This window comes from Podarcis raffonei, chromosome 7 (assembly GCF_027172205.1).
Source record: "Podarcis raffonei isolate rPodRaf1 chromosome 7, rPodRaf1.pri, whole genome shotgun sequence".
NCBI classification, from domain to species: domain Eukaryota; kingdom Metazoa; phylum Chordata; class Lepidosauria; order Squamata; family Lacertidae; genus Podarcis; species Podarcis raffonei.
This window is the reverse complement of record NC_070608.1, coordinates 9,897,413-9,917,528: the sequence shown is the minus strand read 5'-3', so window position 1 is coordinate 9,917,528 and position 20,116 is coordinate 9,897,413. Positions and strand designations below refer to the sequence as shown.

General features: G+C 47.3%; 1 protein-coding gene across 4 annotated transcripts in view; it reads right to left on the bottom strand.

Moving 5' to 3' along the window:
• The window catches only part of ZFAT (zinc finger and AT-hook domain containing), a 126,768-nt gene that overhangs the window by 34,474 nt on the left and 72,178 nt on the right, over window positions 1–20,116 (bottom strand). For all 4 annotated transcript variants that reach the window (XM_053395259.1, XM_053395257.1, XM_053395256.1 and 1 more), the window contains 3 exons: window positions 16,256–16,488; window positions 3,684–3,771; window positions 1,449–1,598 (listed from right to left, as the gene is read on the bottom strand). In XM_053395259.1, the coding sequence (XP_053251234.1) occupies window positions 1,449–1,598; window positions 3,684–3,771; window positions 16,256–16,488 (471 nt within the window). The remainder of the gene's footprint in view (window positions 1–1,448; window positions 1,599–3,683; window positions 3,772–16,255; window positions 16,489–20,116) is intronic.

The window sequence follows — 20,116 nt, the reverse complement described above, 5'->3', positions numbered from 1 at the left end:
GTCTTCTCTGAGTATGAATAACATTGGCTGCAACCCAAAGTGTGAACCAGTCCAAAGGGTGGAAGGCTTAACGAGCTGATGTTGACGAAAGTACTGGGAAAGCAGCAATTCTTCGCAAATGCCCACAGAACTGGGCTTCCAGGGTGAAGAACCAGGACTGTGAGCCTCACAGGGAACTTCCAGACCATTGCATTTTCAGGTGGGATTCAAAAGCACCAGCAAATTCAGGTTGCTGATTGGGCAGTCATGTGCAACAAACCTGCAAAGATTGGACTTTTTGTGATAAGCAAAGCGATGGAGAAAATGCACTGAGAAGCGTGGGGTGCAACTTATTTTGATGCATCATCATCTAACCTCCTTAACATGCCCTGCAAATTGGAATGAACGCTTGTTAAATAACCAACGTACCGTATTTTTCCATGTATAACATGCCGCCACGTGTAAGATGACCCCTATTTTTGGGGACCAAATTTGGAGGGGGGATTGCCCAGAGTTGTTCAGCTTTGGGGGGGGGTTCAACACCTGCCCACAACTGCAAACTGCACGCATCGCCACGGCCACCAATCGCCTGCACGCTTGCAGCCACAAGCCCACCTGGCCACTCGATTCAACCACAGCTGATTGCACACATACCTCACGGCTGACATAAATCAACCGCCCAATTGCCGCAGCCAATTGTCAGCAGGCCTTGCCACAGCAACCAATCACACACCCAATCACCACTGCCAATCTCCTGCTGGCTGCTGCCACCAATTGCCCCCTCTGCTTTCCGTGTATAAGACTACCTGCAATTTTTGCCTATAATTTCTAAGGAAAAAATATCATCTTATACATGGAAAAGTACGGTAATCTGCCTGCAAGCAAATCGGGATGGATGCTCTATGAACTGGAAGGTCTGGAAGGGCCTGAGTTTCCTAGAAAATTCTCTTATGTATCAGCTTGGTAACAAGCACCAAAATTATGTATCTCTGCAATCAACCATGCTTGTGCCAAACGTATTGCTTTGCTTACCTTTGGACCACATCAGCGAGGCTGGGTGTGTGTGTGTGTGTGTGTGTCTTGTCTTCTGGGCAGCCCAGGAACTCTGTACATGCTGCCCAGGCTTGCATCCTGTGGAGCTCAGTTTGCTGCTGCTAACACAGCTGTTTGACTTTATCTCTGGAGGAGCACTCCATTGTCTCCCGAGACAGACCGATGCCAACAGCAGCAACGTGATGAACAGCAGCTGTGAATTGACACCTTTCCCCCCAGCTACCGCCTTCCCTCCTGGGGAAAACACCAGCTGCATGACACGGTCCCTAACCTCAAAGACCCCTCACCCCAAACAGCTGCTAGTAAATTGTGTGATGGCATTCCATGCGTCTAGCTGGGCCATAACCGGAGCACCGGCGTGTCAGGAAGTGATCGCAATTTTTAAAAAGATTAAGTGCCAGCTACGCTGCAGTTACCTTGATGGGCCCAGATGTGACGCTGAAGGTCTGATCCATTCTTCATGAAGTAAAAATTGCAATAGGGGCATTTCACGGCTCGCTTTCCTATCAGCCCTTTTAGCTGAACTCTCCTGCCAACAATCTCGGAGATGGTGTTCATGGAAACCTCTGGAGAGGGGAGAGGGGGGAGAAAAAACACACATGGGGGGAAAGCTTTAGCCTTCGGGAAACACATGACAATAATGAGAAAACATAATATTTAGATTGCTCCTTGCCACGTCCTTTCAATATGCTTCCTTTTCCGTGTTTTCTCTTCTCTTTCTCCCTCTCTCCACACCAGCCTTCCAGTGGGGTTGTGCAGTCTTAAGGAAACTGCTTCATTATTTTACAGCTTTTTCAAGGACTGGCCATTGCTTTTGTGTGCTGAGTTGCCTCCATGGTGTCTTGCTATTTTTGTGACAAATTAAGAGGCTGGTTGCGCCATTGCTGCAGAAATGGGTGGTTTTTTTCCTCCTTCCTGGCAGGGAACACTCTCAGGTGGCCAATACCGAACCGGGCAGCTTCGCTAACCAAACATTTATTAGCTTCGATGCTCTCTGAGAGGCGCATAACATTTGCTTAAGGTTTCACCTGGGATTTCCGGAGGAGCCCAAAATACCCAAGCAGGCAGGTCGTTAACAACACCAAAAGGCCTGAGAATACAGATGTGAGGCTATAATCAACTAGAAATAATGAAGTGATGGGACCACGTTGCCGAGTCCCAAGAGTGTGTAATAGTCAAGTTAATTGCATGCCTTTTAAAAAGATGCATATGCTGAGTGTATATTGCAGAGTTAGAAGGGATCCCGAGAGTCATCTAGTCCAACCCCCTGCAATGTAGGAATCTCAACTAAAGCATCCATGACAGATGGCCATCCAACCTCTGCTTAACCTACGGGACTGCCTCTCCCGATATGCCCCGCAGAGGACCTTAAGGTCCATAAATAGCAACCCCCTAGAGGTCCCGGACCCTAAGGAAGTTAGATTAGACTCAACCAAAGCCAGGGCCTTTTCAACTCTGGCTCTGGCCTGGTGGAACGCTCTGTCTCATGAGACCAGGGCCCTGCAGGATCTGATTTCTTTCCGCAGGGCCTGTAAGACAGAGTTGTGTTCTGCCTGGCCTTTGGCTTGGAATCAACTTGATCCCCTCCCCCTCTTTCCTTTCTCCTTCTGTGATGGAACTCCTAATTGGGGACTTCCCTGGCTTTTTTTTTTTTTGGCCCATATAGGACCAATCTGGATAATTGGCCTTGGTGAAGATTTGACGTTTTCATCCCCGAAAAGTTTTTTGATTTGAGTTTCTACTGAAATGAGGCTGCATTTTAATGTTGTATTTTAATCTTGTTTTTAGACTTGGTGTTAGCTGCCCCGAGCCCGGTCTCAGCTGGGGAGGGTGGGGTATAAATAATATTGATTATTATTAAAAACCTTGAATGGAGATGACCATGCAGGGTCACTGCCAGGGATCTTGGGGCCTGAGCTGAGAACCTCATGGGCCAAATCCGGATTGTGTAGTCAGACCTCTCTTCAGAATTAAAAGGGGAACAGGGGATGGCAATATCGCCTCCTGTTACTGACAGGCAGTATGAAGCCTCTGGATTGGCCAAGTGTCAGGCCTCAGCAGGGGTCTGCTTTTGATTTTTGGCTGCTGAAGCAAAGGGAAATGATCCAGGTAGGCAAGGCAAAGACTAGAGCATTGCAGATTGGGAGTAGAGCCAGGGCCAAGCATAGTTCAAAAGAAGAAGAAGAAGAAGAAGAAGAGGAGGAGTTTGGATTTGATATCCCGCTTTATCACTACCCGAAGGAGTCTCAAAGCAGCTAACAGTCTCCTTTCCCTTCCTCCCCCACAACAAACACTCTGTGAGGTGAGTGGGGCTGAGAGACTTCAAAGAAGTGTGACTGGCCCAAGGTCACCCAGCAGCTGCATGTGGAGGAGCGGAGACACGAACCCGGTTCCCCAGATTACGAGTCCACTGCTCTTAACCACTACACCACACTGGCAAGGTGAGGCGAGGCACCAGGAGTTCGCTGCTGCTGCTGCTACTAATAGCCATGAGCTGCTCCAACTAAGGAACCCCCTGTAGTATCAGGACTCTATAGGGTTGGATCGCTGTTTTCCACGTATGATAACCAGCATACACAACACAGCTAAAATCTATTGCTTAGTCAGGAACACGGCTCCACATTTAAGACCATTAATGTGGCTCGTCTTACCTGGGTGGTTTGTCTTTATGTGCGATTTTATAAGTCGGTCTTCGGTAAAAGATTTCTCGCACACAGGGCAGGAATAACTCTTTTTGTCCTTTGAAGGGGGGAAAGAGAGAGAGAGAGAGGAAAGTGTCTGTTATCAGTTCGCTGAGCTGATTGCTAAACTCATTACTCGTTGAGTAATATATGGCTCCCAACAAGGTGATAACTGGAATCCTCGGATGCCAATTTCTGCTGGCATTATGAAGAGCAAGAGCAGTTATCATGATGAGGTACAGCAAAGGAAATACAGAAAATTAGGCTTTGTTACAAAATAGTTTATCTCGGAATGATTTGCAGCTTTTGACTTGAAGCGTGCATGCCTGTATGTCTCTGTAAACATGATCTACCTCTCCAGCTCACGTACAAGCTGCATATGTGATTCAATCTACGTAGGCAGGAAAAATGAGGTGGGATCAGCATGGTAGAGTGGACCCATTTTGCTTATTCGGTTTATAACCTGCCCATGCACAGGTTTCTGAGCTGACTTTCTGTGGTTTTGATTGCTTCCCTACTTAAAAGTAAAAACCATTCTCTGCACGTACACCCTTGTGCAAATTAATTGAAACAAAGCATGTTTTCTATCTTACTCGTAATCCTGTACTCAAAACAAACACGAAAAGTCAGTTGATCATTATGGTGTCGGAAGCCTGCAGCCAATAGAAGGAATGAGGCGCTCGCCACAATATATTGAGGTTCTACGAAAGAGAGTTATTCCAGAGCTGGAAAAGAGGTATCCCGACAGTACTGGGATATTGCAGCAGGATCTAGCCTCCTGTCACACATCGAAAGTGGTGAAGAAATTCATGACAGAGAGCAAATGCAGGTACTTGATTAGTCAGGGAATTCCCCGGACGTAAATCCCACTGAGAATTTGTGGGCTATATGCAAAAGTCGCCTCCGTGCTGTAGACTGTACAACTATGAAGAAGCTCATTCAGGCGCTGATTCAAGTGTGGAACAGGGATCCGAAAATCAACAGTGACTGTTCAAAACTAGTAGACTCCATGCCAAACCGTGTTCAAATGCTGCTTAAAAATAGCAGAGGTCATATCCGTTACTAATGTACATATATGTGAGTTTTGTACATGTATATGTGAGTTTTGTACAATAAACTACATTGTTTGTTTCAATTAATTTGCACAAGGGTGTAGAAACCTTGTCCAACAGGGTGAGGATAGGGCTAAAACATTTCTTCCAGGTGAACTACTAGAGCAATGCAATGGCAGGCCAATGATTCATAAGACCACTGCCATCCATGACTTGATTGTGGGTGGAGGAATTGACCTGGAAGCTGGGCTTGTTCTTGCTGCTGCTTGTCCACCAGTGACAGAGGTTGTGTGGGTGCAGTGATTCGTAAAAAGCCCTTGGTTTTCACCAGGTGTTCTATTGGGGAGACACAGTTCTCCGAGTGCATGTTCCGGAAGGTGGGCAACAGGGGGAATACAAGATTCCTTTCGGTGTACCTGCCGCACCAAGCATTCCCTGCCTGAGCTGCTTCAGGCAGTGCCAGATGTTCTCCTGGAGACACCTAGTTTGGTGGTCCTGGGTGATTTTAACATCCATGCCAACACGACTTTACGAGGGGCTGCTCAGGACTCCTTGAAAGCATGCCCCCCATGGGGCTGCCCTGAATAAATCTGGCCTTACACACAGCCATGGACATGCCTTCGTGATCTGACACTAAGTTTGAGTGGAACAAAAGAAATGCCACAGTCAGATCACTTCCTAGTACAACTAGACTTCTTTGCGATCCTTCCCCTCCACAGGGAGGTAAGACCGATTCGAGTGGCCCACCCCCGCCACTTAATGAAGCCAAATGGCTTCCAGAGAGTGGTAGGGGATGCATTAGCCCATGTTGATGGCCTCTCAGCCGATTCCCCGGTGGCCTGCTGTAATGCAGAGTTAACCAGGACTATTGACTGTCTGGGTCCTAAGCTCCGTCTACGATTGCATGGAGCTCGGCAGCCCCGATTACAGCTTTTCTTCCCAAGTCTGTCCTTGGAAGCTTTTAACAGGCAGGTAAAAATAATAATAGCCCTATTTACTCTGACTTTGTGTGCTGTTACTTAGAAGCTCAAACTTTAGCTGGAACTTTGCATGCGCCCTGGGGCTATGTGTCTGTCCTGACACTGCTCTGAGCAGTTAACGCGGTGCTTTTGCGAAGCAAAAGAGAAAGCAGCCTTGGTTTAAGCAGGATGTTCTTGCATAGCTGTAGCCATGCACAGGACTGAATGGTGGCAAGGACAGTTGAATCAACTCCCGGAACCTTTGCCGTTTCTAAAGGAAGTGCCTAGCCATATCTGGACAGAAAGCATTTCCCACTGCTAATTAGATAAAAGTCTTAATTTGCATTTTGGGGGAAAGTGCCACTGCTTTGAGATGGGGGCTTGAGAGTCACCTTTTGTCCCAGGCCTGAGGTTTTTGTGCCCCTGATGTACAGGTGTGAACAGAGAAGATCTGTTGACAGTCCTTAAAGATGGATTGCATGCCACCTTCGGCCTGTGTGCTGGGCATTCCTCAGTGCAACAGTGCTGCTGTTGACACCACTTAATCTAGCAGGCCTTTGGATTCTTGCCTTGTCTGATGTTGTGAGTCTCTCGGAAGTGGATAAGTCACAGAGGGCTGACAGCTCCCTCACAACGGGCCTGTTACACTGAAATGGCTTTCTTCGGGAAATTTTTACTAAGGAATTGAGTTCTGGGCCATTTCATTCCAATGTCATCTGAGAGAGCAACGGCTTCCAAGTCCCAAGACTATTCTTTCTATTTGTGTGTGTGTGTGAGAGAGAGACCATATATGCACAACAAGGCCTGGATGGTTCAGGAACCGGAAAATAAAATACACAGAAGCTGAAGTATATTATAATTCCAGAGCTAATAATTCCGAAGCCAAGCTGATGAGTTTGAGACTCTAACTTAATTCTGAGCATATGGAGTTAGCTCAGCGAGGGCCCTTGGGAACCCCAACAGACTGGAAGAGTCGTGCTGCTGCACTTCTGCAAATGCCAAAATCTGCTTCCTGGAAAAGCAAAATGCCAAGCGAGGCACAGAGACAAAAACATGTGGGCCTCGCAGAGAAGTGACAGGATAAAAGTTGTGTCCACAAAGGGAACGCAGAAGATGCTACCATCATTTAAACTTCATTGCCTGTCGTTGCTGAGCTTTAACATGAGCGAGCAAAAAAAAAAATCTGGACTGGCTGCCAATCATTGCCAAAGTGTCTCTGTATTTGTAGTTGTTTCCACAACGCACAGCTGGTGTTTTGCACAAGCCCTCGTCTGTGTAAAGCAGGATTACATACACAGCAAGTAATGCCCCCTATTGGTTTTTCGCAGCAGCGTGGATTGGGAATGGTTCGGTGGTAGGCAGTGTTAAGATCACCCCATCATGGAATAAGTCCCTAGTGAGGTTTGGATTGACAAGGATAGTTCATCCCTCATTTGGTTCTAAACCAAGGCGTTCCATGCTTCCATCAGAAGAACAGCTTCCCCAGAGGAAGAAGGAAAACAAGAACAATACACCAGGCAGCCTTGTCCTATTGAGCTACAGGAATTCTCTAAGCAGTGGTCTGTGCTGTTGCATCTAGTGCAGCGTTCTAGCGGTTAAGGCGAAACAAAAGCTCAATTCACACATCTGTTGGAATGGCTGCTTGTGGCACAGCTCCACATGGGTGGTGGTTATAATTCTATGTTAAAATATTTCAAATGCTATGTCGTCACCTGATGCCCTTCTTCGTGGGCCTCCTCAAGAGATCTGGAGGGTGGCAACACGAGAACGGGCCTTGATTTATTTATTTTTTAGCTGCTCAAACAAACATGCTGTCCTTCTGGAGCAGCTCTCTGGTTTGAGAGTTGGGTCCACAATTTTACGGTAATTTCCTTCCTATCTGCAGGACTGTTTCCTGCACTGGAGAGCATCTCCTTGCCTCTATGGCTGCATGCTCAACCAAAAGGCATCCAGTTTTTTAAAAAAATAAAAATTAGTTTAAATGCTACCATTTTCACAGCTCAATCTCTCCTCCCCGCTCAAAATTCATTTTTGACTATTTTGCTTAGATATGCCCATGTGCTGTTTTTCTCAACGGCAGCGTCCTTAGAACATACCTGTCTCAACCTCACGCAGGGAATTCCCAGCCAAAACTTAGCAGCAGGAGTATCAGTCATTTGGTGGGGTTTTTTGCAGAATATTCCCACTGCTGCCTAGAGAACATGTTGCTACGCTAATCCTTCAGAGTTAACCCTGTCACTCTTCCAGCCGGCCCTTATGAATTTCTTGGTCTGAGATTCTGCCTCCCTGAGCCTGCCCAGGTCATAAGCAGGGAATCCCATAGAAAGCCTGCAAAGCAGAACAGGGGCTTCTCCGAGTGACCTTGTCATACGTGGTGACAGAACCGCTTCTCGAGGACTCAGGTGGGGTCCCTTTCCAATAACTCCCTGTCGCATTCTTGGCACTTGCCTTTTCCCTCGGCAAGGAAGAGAGCAGTATATGGCCTGCTTTACAGAATTTCGCCTTTCGGAAATGTCTTTCAAGACTTTCTGAAGGGCGTGAACAAAAGCAACATACTTTTAGACTGCCATAGCTGCTGACAATTGATAGCAGAGTGTTGCCAACGAAAATAACTTGGCAAACTTTATTACTTCCTTTAGGGCACAGGTGGCAGAGGGACTGAGAAACAACGATAAGCCCAAATCACACGAAAGGTGGCTTCGGATAGTTGTCTGTCATGGTACAATGCATTATACAACTTTACGCAGAGATACAGCCCTATAGTAGGGATGTGGGTTAAACCACAGAGCCTAGGACTTGCCAATCAGAAGGTTGGCGGTTCGAATCCCTGCGACGGAGTGAGCTCCCGTTGCTCAGTCCCAGCTCCTGCCAACCTAGCAGTTCGAAAGCATCTCAAAGTGCAAGTAGATAAATAGGTACTACTCTGGCGTGAAGGTAAACGGCATTTCCGTGTGCTGCTCTGGTTCACCAGAAGCGGCTTAGTCATGCTGGCCACATGACCCAGAAGCTGTACGCCGGCTCCCTCGGCCAATAAAGCGAGATGAGCGCCGCAACCCCAGAGTCGGTCACGACTGGACCTGATGGTCAGGGGTCCCTTTACCTTTTACACCCCTATAGTACTCCAGTGGCAGAGTCGCCATCAGCCGCAATTGTGCATCAGCAAATATGCTCACCTGGTGAATTTGCATTAATTCGGAACCAGCTTTAAAAAGCAAACTCTTCATTGTTGTCCAACACATTTTGGTTTTTTGGTGGGGTGGGGGTATAACACAGGATCTATCCCTGCACAGAAAATCACAACTTTGCAGGGAATGTTAGATGTCAGGTTCACAAAGCAGGAACCTACATTTTTTGAAAGGCTAGTTCTTTGACACGTGAGTTTTCTATTTGTGGGAAATGTGTTCTCTTCTCTAGAAAGGAACACCCCATAATATGAGCCTCTGCTTGCTTTACAGAACTGAAACAGTTGGTTGATCGCCTCAGTCAGGGCAGGCACTTCCATTAGGCAAACTCAGGTGGTGGAAAAAACTTGAACCTCCTGCTTTCTGGCCTTTCTGGCAAGAACTTCCTTTTAAAAGCAGTTCATTGAAAGTTTAAAGTTTCAACTAAACTCAAAAAGAATGATGTGGTGGTGCATGCACTCCGCTGGATGTCAGAGACTGGCTAGTGTAGCATCAAGGGCTTCCACACCTCCTCCTCCTCCTGCCTCCACCTCTTCTGCTCCATTGTCTCCCAGGACCAGAAGAGGGGTGAAGTGGGAGGAGCAGAAGGTGAAACACAGGCAGAGTCCTCGCTTGCTTGTGTGCAGCTTGGTTAAAGGAGATACACAAGTCGAGGTCCATAGCAGGACCTCCCTGCTGCGCCAACTGCCTCATCAGGTGCACACCTAGGAGTAGCTGGGAGAAGTAGGACTGATGGAACTGCCTTTCCATAACTTGCAAGCGTGCTTTTGACAATAGTTAAAATCTGGGGATTCCTCGCCTGACAGGGCCATGACATTGAGCCACCTTTCCTGGAATATCTTGTTCTGAGGAAGAATCCCATTCTTCAAAATGCCACAGGTGGATGAGGAAAGATTGCTAGCACAAAAGCAAGCGTAGGGGGGGGTGTATGAGGAACCACCTGCCTCGGGTGGTTCCCTGCCTTGTGCTGACCCCGACTTCGGTGTCCCAAATGTACCGCTTATTGGTACATTTGAGAACGTACTTGTCTACTTAGAATGGGAGAGGAAACCTTTGAACACACAAAAATACACCTCTGTTTAGTGTCAGAGCACAATGGCCAGGCACGAACAACAGTGAGAGCTATTTATTCACTTTGGCAGGGATCCAAGCTGCTATTGAAGCCCCCAGAGGTGTCAAACATTCCATTAAAACTCCGTTTTCTTCTCTTGCACTTCCAGTCCCATCTCCCCGCTCGTTGCCACAATTATTTCCCCACTGGCTCGAAATATTGTTCCCTTTGTTACTTACAAGTGTGAAACGGAGAAGCCTGGTAATGTCGAGCTGCTGGAAACTAATCTGAGTGCTGGAAATGTTTGTTCAAGGCTTTCTATACATTTCTGCCAACACATTTCACCTTGCGCTGCACATAATGTGTTACCTCACCCTTGGGATGTGTCGCAAAGTGGCAATTAATTAGGCCCACTTTTGACTGCATTTCCCTCCTTGCACGATGAAAGGGACAGAAAGTCAATAAGAGCTCTTGTAATGTGGAAGCAAACAAGAGTTTTATTACGTGTTTTATATATATATATATTGTATTTTTATGTCGTGAACCTCCCTGAGATCTATGGGTATAGGGTGGCATACAAATTTTAATAATAGTTTTGCGGCCTTTTGTGATTTTTTCTGCTTCTCAAAACACTTCCATGTGCAACATTACAAGATGGGCCCTTTCATGAGCCAAGCGGAGACAAATGTCTCAGGCAGCAGGTTTGGGGGACAGTGAACTGTCAGGCAACACCCACCGCCTCCTCTCAGCCCCCTCTTACTGTCCCCAGCTGCTCACCCCACTTCGCAAAGATTTCTGCCTTCTCCTGCCTTGCTCTAGGAAAGGGCCAAGAAGTCCTTCCTCAGAGGGAGGCATTCTGGGCAAGGTGGCTTGGAGAACATTTGCATCAACCCTTCTGGAAATGCTCTTTCAACTTAGAACTTTTTAAAAGTTTATAGAGCCTCTATAGGTGTTGCAGCAAAGCCATAGTGGTAACAGAGGTCCTCTCTCTCATCATCATCATCATCATTTATTATTTATACCCAGCCCATCTGGCTGGGTTTCCCCAGCCACTCTGGGCAGCTTCCAACAAAATATTAAAATACAATAGTCCTTCAGTTATTAAAAGCTTCCCTAAACAGGGCTGCCTTCAGATGTCTCCTAAAAGTCTGGTAGTTGTTTTTTCCTTTGACATCTGGTGGGAGGGTTTTCCACAGGACAGGCGCCACCAGCGAGAAGGCCCTCTGCCCGGTTCCCTGTAACTTGGCTTCTCGCAGTGAGGGAACCGCCAGAAGGGCCTCAGAGCTGGACCTCAGTATCTGGGCAGAACGATGGGGGTGGACACACTCCTTCAGGTATACAGGGCCGAGGCCGTTTAGGGCTTTAAAAGTCAGCACCAACACTTTGAATTGTGCTCAGAAACGTACTGGAAGCCAGTGTAGGTCTTTCAAGACCGGTGTTATGTGGTCTCGGTGGCTGCTCCCAGTCACCAGTCTAGCTGCCGCATTCTGGATTAGTTGCAGTTTCCAGGTCACCTTCAAAGGTAGACCCATGTAGAGCGCATTGCAGTTGTCCAAGCAAGAGATAACTAGAGCATCCACTACTCTGGAGAGACATTCTGCGGGCAGGTAGAGTCTCAGCCTGCATACCAGATGGAGCTGGTAGACAGCTGCCCTGGACACAGAATTGACCTGCGCCTCCATGGACAGCTGCGAGTCCAAAATGACTCCCAGGATGCGCACCTGGTCCTTCAGGGGCACAGTTACCCCATTCAGGACCAGGGAGTCCTCCACACCTGCCCACCTCCTGTCCCCCCAAAACAGTACTTCTGTCTTGTCAGGATTCAACCTCAATCTGTTAGCTGCCATCCATAGTCTCAGGCACCTCGGCCAGAATGCCTAACTCTGAAGAAAGACCCCCTTGTCCTTTCCTAGGGTGAGCCAAGGAGGATGTGGAAGGCGAACAGATGCAGCGGTTAGGTGGGTGAACGGGAAGAGGACAATGATGAACGGGAGTGGCAGTGACTCAAACAGTACATCCTCTTTCACCTGCCCTGTGAAACAAGCACACTTAAACTTCTCTGTGTGTCACGGATTCTGTTAATGCATGAAAGAATTGGAAGACAAACCGAATCTGCCCTGCAGTTGCAGAAGGTCTTGCATTCGAATTAGGAACCGATTTTAAAACATAGCCCACTTAAGCTTCAGGCTGAAAAGTGCTTTCAGGTCCTCTTTCCATGCAAGCAGCCATTTTCTACCTTCCTCCCCCCATTGGGCCATCAGAAGCTGACTTTGGAGCTAAACACACGCTATCAGGAGAATGGCAGAGAGCATGTATTGCTGAGCTGTACTACTCCAGACCGCAAGCAGAGCAACATCATGCTTGAACGCCCTCTCACATTTAAAACAAACAAAGCCACCACCTAGAGCACACCACACTGACATGTCAGGGAGAACATTTTCCCTGGCATGCCAGTCATCTTTGGGCACAGAGCTTTTCAGTAGGGTGGATGAATCAAACACTAATTCCTTGCCTCGACCTGCAGACTGAATGGTACACTCCAAGAATCACTTCTCTTGGCTGTCTTTTTCATCCCTCTGTCAGTCAAAAAAAAGGCATTACTGTGGACTTACAACTCACACTCGTCCAACTTGTGCTATTTCAACTTCAGGTGGTTGATATCGCACAAATTAAACATGCAGAAGGTGGAGAGCTTGAAAGCTCTTTCGGCACCGGGTTTTCCCTGAAGCGGAAAGAGTTTTTAAGGCATTGTTTCTCAAACTGGGATCAAGCTCTCATCATCCCTAGCTAGCAGAACCAGTGGTCAGGGATGATGGGAGTTGTAGTCCAACAACAGCTGGAGACCCACAGGTTGAGAAATCTCTCTGCCTTGCTTACCAGGCTCTGGTGAGATCTTGGAGGAACTTAGGCAGCCCTTCAAAATCTCGTGAGAGCCTCCCAGAGCCCCATAAGGCGGGCGGAGTTAAGACTTGTTTGGTACATTGGCTCTGGTAGGTAAGATCGCTCAAGTGGGGGTGGTTTCAAGTGGATGGATTGACTATACACGTTTCTGCATACACTCACCATCCCTGGAATATAACCCCGGCACAATATGAGAGTCCATCAAAGCTTGTATCATTTCCCCCATTCCAATTCCTAGCCTTATACTGTGTTAGATAGTAACCCCATGGAGAATTTCTGTTACCTGACACCTGGGGTCTTGGTATGCAGCTGGACTATGATTTCCCACCCAGAGAGAGAGAGTGCAAACAATTTACCTTCAAAAGGGAAAAAACCGTAGGGTACCTTTAAAAAGCATCTCTGGACCAGGGCCTATAAATATATACGTTTCAAGGGAAAGCAACACGCTCCTTATGAAAGCGGATGCACAGCTTGATGGTTCATGCCAGCCAAAAGCAGGTGGGTTGGCAGGAGATCACATGCAATGCTTCCTTCCTCCTCATCAACTTCATTGGACTGGTCTTGTTGTGTGGATGCCGGGTTATTGTCTTCCAAAGCAACTACTCTATTCCAACTTAAAAATGGAAAGCATAATCTGGTGGTCAACAAAAGAGGTTTAAAGACTCTCTCAAGGCAAATCTTTAAAAAATGTAGTATAAACACCAACAACTGGGAAAACACTGACCTGCGAGTGCTCCAGTTGGAGAGCAGAAGAAGAAGAAGAGTTTGGATTTGATATCCCGCGATAGTCTCAAAGCGGCTAACATTCTCCTTTCCCTTCCTCCCCCACAACAAACACTCTGTGAGGTGAGTGGGGCTGAGAGACTTCAAAGAAGCATGACTAGCTCAAGGTCACCCAGCAGCTGCATGTGGAGGAGCGGAGACGCGAACCCGGTTCCCCAGATTACGAGACTACCGCTCTTAACCACTACACCACACTGGCTCTCACCACAGCCTTTATCAAAGGTGTCATGGGCTTTGAAGATGCTCGAACTCAGGACGAAAGGGAGAAACGTGCTAAGAGGAAGGCATGCTTGGCAAATCCACACCATGATCAACTCCCACCTGGAAACCAATGTCCCCACTGTGGAAGGACGTGTGGATCCAGGATTGGCCTCCACGGCCACTTACAGACTCATTGTTAAAGCCGTGTTTATGGAAGACAATCTTACTCAGCTACGAGTGATTGAAGAAGAGGAAGAGGAAGAGGAGGAGGAGGAGAGGGAGACATGCAATGCTTCCTTCCTCCTTACGGGGTGGGGGGGTGGGGTGGGCACCCGCTGACACAATGGCTAGGAACAACTTGCCTAGAAGAGTAGCTGTGCTTAGCCTAATGCGGTGACAATGACAAAGGAGTCCTTTAACAATCTGACGGAAGCATAAGCGTTTGTAGTCGAGGGTCTACTACTTTAACAGCTACATCTAATGCACTTGTCACAAAAAAACCTCACGCCATAAAAATGTGTCCTCCTTTAAGGCAAGGGTGGGGGAACCTGTGGCTTTAAAGGCAAAGCCTGTTGCCATATCTCCTTGCTGTCACGAGATACTAGATTTTTGGCAGGGCCAAAATGATGTGTGACGGACCCTGCCATAAACTCAACTGTTGCTTTTTCAGCAGGGCCTAAGGGTAGGCAGAAGAGAAAACCTGGTGCGAAAAAGGCAGCAGCCTCCATTCCTAGTAACAGATGTTTAGCGGCTGTATTCTCACCCTCCTCTCCCTCGGGGCCGTTGCAGAAATCTTCCCTGCTATTTTCAGTCAATGTGCTAGATTTTTAAATCGCGTACAAACTGTGAGTAACTTTCTGATGCACACGAACGCTCATGGGGGGCCGAGCACCTTGTGCGAAATCAAATGTTGCAAATAGAGGTCAAGAAAAATGACCTTAAAAACGACCACAGGTTTTCTCTGAAAAACAAATTTAAAGGGAAAATTTTCCTCTTGCTCAAGTGAAATGATACTAATGAGACGGTGTGTATTTATAGACGGATCCCTTCCTTTGGTTTTGAGTCCCTCGCTGCCTTCTGAAAAGCCATCCTGCGGCTTCTGAAACCACAGCAGTTAGTCAGAGTAGGAGGTGAACTATTCTGTTCTTCACCTATTTTTTCCCCCTAATAAGAAATTCTAACTGTTGGAGATATTGGCCCACAGCCCACCTCCTGTCAGCATAAAAGAGATCTGAAAACATGAGGTGTATCACGTTTAACTCGTGCTTTTAAGAAAAATGCACAAACACAGCCTGGAAGCAAAGAAGAAAGAATGTTGAGAAAATTTCCCCTTGCTCTTCTGAAATTGTAATTCCCAAAGCTGCTCAGAAGGTGGAATCATGAGGGCCCTAGTTGATGAGGCTTAACTGTTGACTTTCTAATCTCCTGTATTCCAAGGCCTTGAGTTTCAGCTCATAAAACGTAAAGCCTGCAGTTAAAGCAGAATAAAAAACCCCCAAACTGGGTTCACCCCAGCTCCAAAATATAAGTTTGACTCTCAAAAGGGAGGGATCTGAAAGTGAAAAGGCAGTGTGCCAAGGTCTCTAAGGCTCTGCATAAAAGGTAAAGGGTAAAGGGACCCCTGACCATTAGATTCAGTCGCAGACGAATCTGGGGTTGCAGCCCTCATCTCGCTTTATTGGCCAAGGGAGCTGGCGTACAGCTTCCGGGTCATGTGGCCAGCATGACTAAGCCACTTCTGACGAACCAGAGCAGCACACAGAAATGCCGTTTACCTTCCCGCCGGAGTGGTACCTATTTATCTACTTGCACTTCATGCTTTCGAACTGCTGGGTTGGCAGGAGCAGGGACTGAGCAACAGGAGCTCACCCCGTCGCAGGGATTCGAACCGCCAACCTTCTGATTGGCAAGTCCTAGGCTGTGTGGTTTAACCAACAGCGCCACCCGCGTCCCTGAGGTACCACTGTACTTCTTGGCAAAGCAAGCCAATGCAAACGTGTTTCCCTTACATAATTGCTCAGAGTACATAAATACCTTGGTGGGGAATTGGCGTTGTAAGGGTTGCACACTGCCCATACAATGCCACGTTCTAAGGACACTCTTTACCTCTTTAGCATGCAACAAGCCTGTCAAAATTCAGACTTTCTCGTGCCTAAAATGGGGCTTTGCATGGACAGTGCAAACCACAGAGAAACACATGTTTTGTTTCACACACAAGGCAGTACAGTAATAAGCAGGAAAGAGCTAGGCAGCCGAGAAACATCAGAATTGTACCTGTGTTCTAAAAAACAACAACATACAGTGGGAAACAATGGGGTCATTTTCATGGATTGAAACTCTCCCCCTGTACAGAACATGACTATGACTTTAAAAAAACAAAACAAAAACAGCACTGCCCAGGATTCAGACTTACCAACTCCGTGTGCACTTTCAGATGGGCTTGGAGTTTGTATTTATCTGGGGTGGAATAATCACAGTCTTCTGTGGGACATTTCAGCAAGATGTTACTGTGCTTCTGGATGACGTGTCGTTTAAGGCAGTTTTTGGTGATGGATGAGTAGCTGCACTGAGAGCAGTAGTAGAGGTGCTCTCGCGTGTGAGTGCGGACGTGCATGTCGTAATGCACCTGGTACCAAAACAACTTGCCTGGGAAGAACAATTCAAAGCATGAAAGAGAGTAAATTAGATGCACTCAAGAGTGTTCCATTCAAGCCTTGCGTAATGAACAAAACGCTAGATGAAGTTAGGAGAAGCAGAGGCTCAAATCCCGACTCCATCTCGAGTAGCAGTGATGGTTTTTAGAACAGAGAGGGGCGGGAATCATAATTGGGACAGGCTTCTGTGTTTTGTGATGAGGCCGAAGGTTCAAATGCGAATGGCTGCAAAATCCTGAGGCTTTGAAACAGGGTGCGCCATGAAGTTAATTCGTGAATCTAATGGCTGAAGAAGTGTGCCCATGTCACGGGAAACAGTATGCACCATCATTTTTGCCTCTACTTAGCTCGGATCAAGTAAAATAGTAGTTTATGCTTATGATAAACGACTTAGAAGCTAGTTAGGAACTTGAGCCCACAATGAAACCAGAACCCAGACGTAGTGCAACTTTCAGTTGCTAAACTGATGGCCATCAACTTGTGATGGCTTTAAAAGAGCATTGGACAAAATTTATGGGTGATAAGTCTTTTGATGGCAGCTAGCCAAGATGGCTATGTTCTAGCTCCACTGTTGGAGGCAATATGCTTCTGAGTAGCAGCTGCTGGCAACTGCAAGTTCTTGCGCTCAGGTCCTGTTTGAAGGATTTACAGAGGCATCTCGTTGGCCACTGTGAGAACAGGATGCTGGACCAGATGGGCCTTTGGCCTGATCCGGAAGGGCTCTGTATTCGATTATCAGCCAGGCATGTCCTTTTGTACTGCCCCTGGTATCAGGCAATTCGACCTAAGTTTATTCATCAGTTGGTTGCTTGTAGGGACTGGAATTCAGACGAATGCAAGGTAGCCTTCCTTATGTTTACCCAGGATGGGGATGGGCTAGAGATAGTAGCCAGGTTTTTGCAACATGCAATAAGAATTTGTGAATGCTGTACAACACTAAATTAAGTGTTAGATGCAGGGCTTGGTGTTTTTTTTAATGAGTGTTGTTGTTTTTTGTATTGAACGCTACTGGAATCCTGTACATATGCCAATAAAGGTTTGAGAATCTGTATTAAATTACATAAAGACACTGTGTTAAGCTGTGTCTCTTATAGTTTACTCCACAGGTAGAGAATTTCTCTTTTCATACATATTGGCATAGCCCCTTCCTACTTGCCAATGTCACTTGTCCAGGGATTTTGAGTGAAACATCAAGCTGGGATGTAGCCTATGCATGGCCACCAAGCTCTAGCCTAAGGTCCACGGGCTGGAAGCAGCCTGCAGAGGTCGTTTGACTGGCCCACAAGCCGCTGCCGAACCGCGCTGCCCACTCGTGTGCTGTGCTAAACCGGTGCAGCGCGGGGACCCACTTCCGCGGCACTGGAAATCACGTCTGCGCACGTGCAGACGCCAAAAATTACAGGCGCGCACGCTCACGCGCACGCACCAACTAGCCCACGGAGGGATCTCCGTGAGACCGATCCGGCACAGGCAAGATAAACCTTGCCGACCCCTGCTCTAGCCAAATAAAAGACCCGGTAACATCAGACACATGTCTTGTACAACCAAATAAGTCATTTGAATAGCAACAGGCCAAAGCAGGGCATGTGATAAGACCTGAATCCTATAATAAAGATAATAAAGGAGTAGGGAAGCTTTTTCAATGCATTCCCTCTTTCCTCTCCTTGCTTCCAGGATCTAGCCTCCATCTCCTTGACTTGGTAGGGGCCTGAATCTAACACAAGCGGGGAGGAAAGTGATTGATACAGCTGGACTTCCTGCATTGGACCTGCGTAAACAATACTCTTCCATGCCCACAATTTCACCTTTTAATAAAAATGCTAAAATTCCCTTTGATCCAGTTAATGTAGGCAGAACGCTGCCCATGACACACATTTAATTGTTATTTCCTGAAAGAGAGCAACCTCAACGGGGCACAGTTAACGTGCGATCCTTTGCCAATTGCATCCCTGATGAAAAATCCTTCCGAAAGGTATTTCACTAATTGAATTGCTCTTAATGGATGCAGTCCCTATGAAACGCAATTTTCAGAAAGCATTTGAATCAGGAGACTTTATTAGCAGAACTGGCGACCCTAGAGTACTGCCTAGGGAAGCGCACAAGAGGAGACTGAAATTTGCTGCAGCGGCTGTGGGAGGGGACGTTGGAACAGGGTCTGGCTGCCTCAGGAACGAAGGCAAGAGCGAGTGTGCAAAAGCTGCACAGCGGGCTTGTCACAAGATGTGGAAGAGTTGAGGGCAAACTGCAGCCTGCAGCTGCGGGAATTGGGAAAAGGGGTGGAAGAGAAGACCCTCTGTCAGATAAGGTGGAGTATGTAGATATGTGGGCCGCGGGTGGCGCTGTGGGTTAAACCACAGAGCCTAGGACTTGCCGATCAGAAGGTCAGCGGTTGGAATCCCCGCGACAGGGTGAGCTCCCCTTTGCTCTGTCCCAGCTCCTGCCAACCTAGCAGTTCGAAAGCATGTAAAAGTGCAAGTAGATAAATAGGTAGTGCTCCGACGGGAAGGTAAACAGCGTTTCTGTGTGCTGCTCTGGTTCGCCAGAAGCAGCTTAGTCATGCTGGCCACATGACCTGGAAACTGTACGCCGGCTCCCTCGGCCAATAAAGCGAGATGAGCGCCGCAACCCAGAGTCGGTGGCAACTGGACCTAATGGTCAGGGTTCCCTTTACCTTTATGTAGATATGTACGAACAGGCAAATGATGACAGGAAGGACAGGGTGGGAGGGATAACAACAATGACCCAGCTTAGTGGAAGAACACGTGCTGAGAATGTGTGAAGTCTCAACATAGTAAGGTCAGGTCAAAGAGTCATCTAGTCCAGCACTTTGTTCTCACAGAGCCTTACCAGATGTCCATGGGAATCCCACATGTAGGATCTGAGCATAACACACTCCTGAGGCTTACTGTGGTCCAGAAATGTGAACCTGACCCCACAAGATTGTGGGAAGGGGGTTATTTGGCCTGCCTTGCTTATGTTTTTGTTTTCATTGTGTACTTTGCGGTTCTGTTTGGTTGTTTTCCTGCTGTGGACTGTCCCGAGATCTTCAGATGAAGAGCTGTATATAAATTTAATACACAATAAGACTCGCTGAGGGCTCAACATCCTAAGCAGCTTCCTAAACTGTTTGCCACAAGAAGACACCCAAGGTGTCACATCAAAACGCACAGGTATCAGGGCGAGGGAAGTTATTTGCCTGATAAGTTACTGCTAGTCAAGACCTAAGTTGGAAAGGCCACTGAATTGGCATAGGGCAAATAAATATGAGAGAGGTCCTGAGATCCACTGCTCCTCTGTTGGGCTCAGTTAATCCCCCCAAACTCAGATAGTTTTACTGGCTCTTAATCTTGCTCTGCCCCTTTCCATCATGACGGGTTCTTGCCCACTGCACTGCATATATCCCTTTCTGTAAAACAATTGTCCGTGCTGCAAGCTCCTTTCAGGTGTGCAGTTTATAGCCCTGCCTCATCCCTCTTGCTCTGACCTGTTCCAGCTCCTCTTTTCTAGCTTGTCAAACCTCTTTTTAGCTTCACTGCTCTCACTAGTTCTGCTGCCTGCCTCTTTCCCTGCTATTACACCTGGCACATGGCTCCTCTTGCTGGAAGAGAACAGTCTGCCCC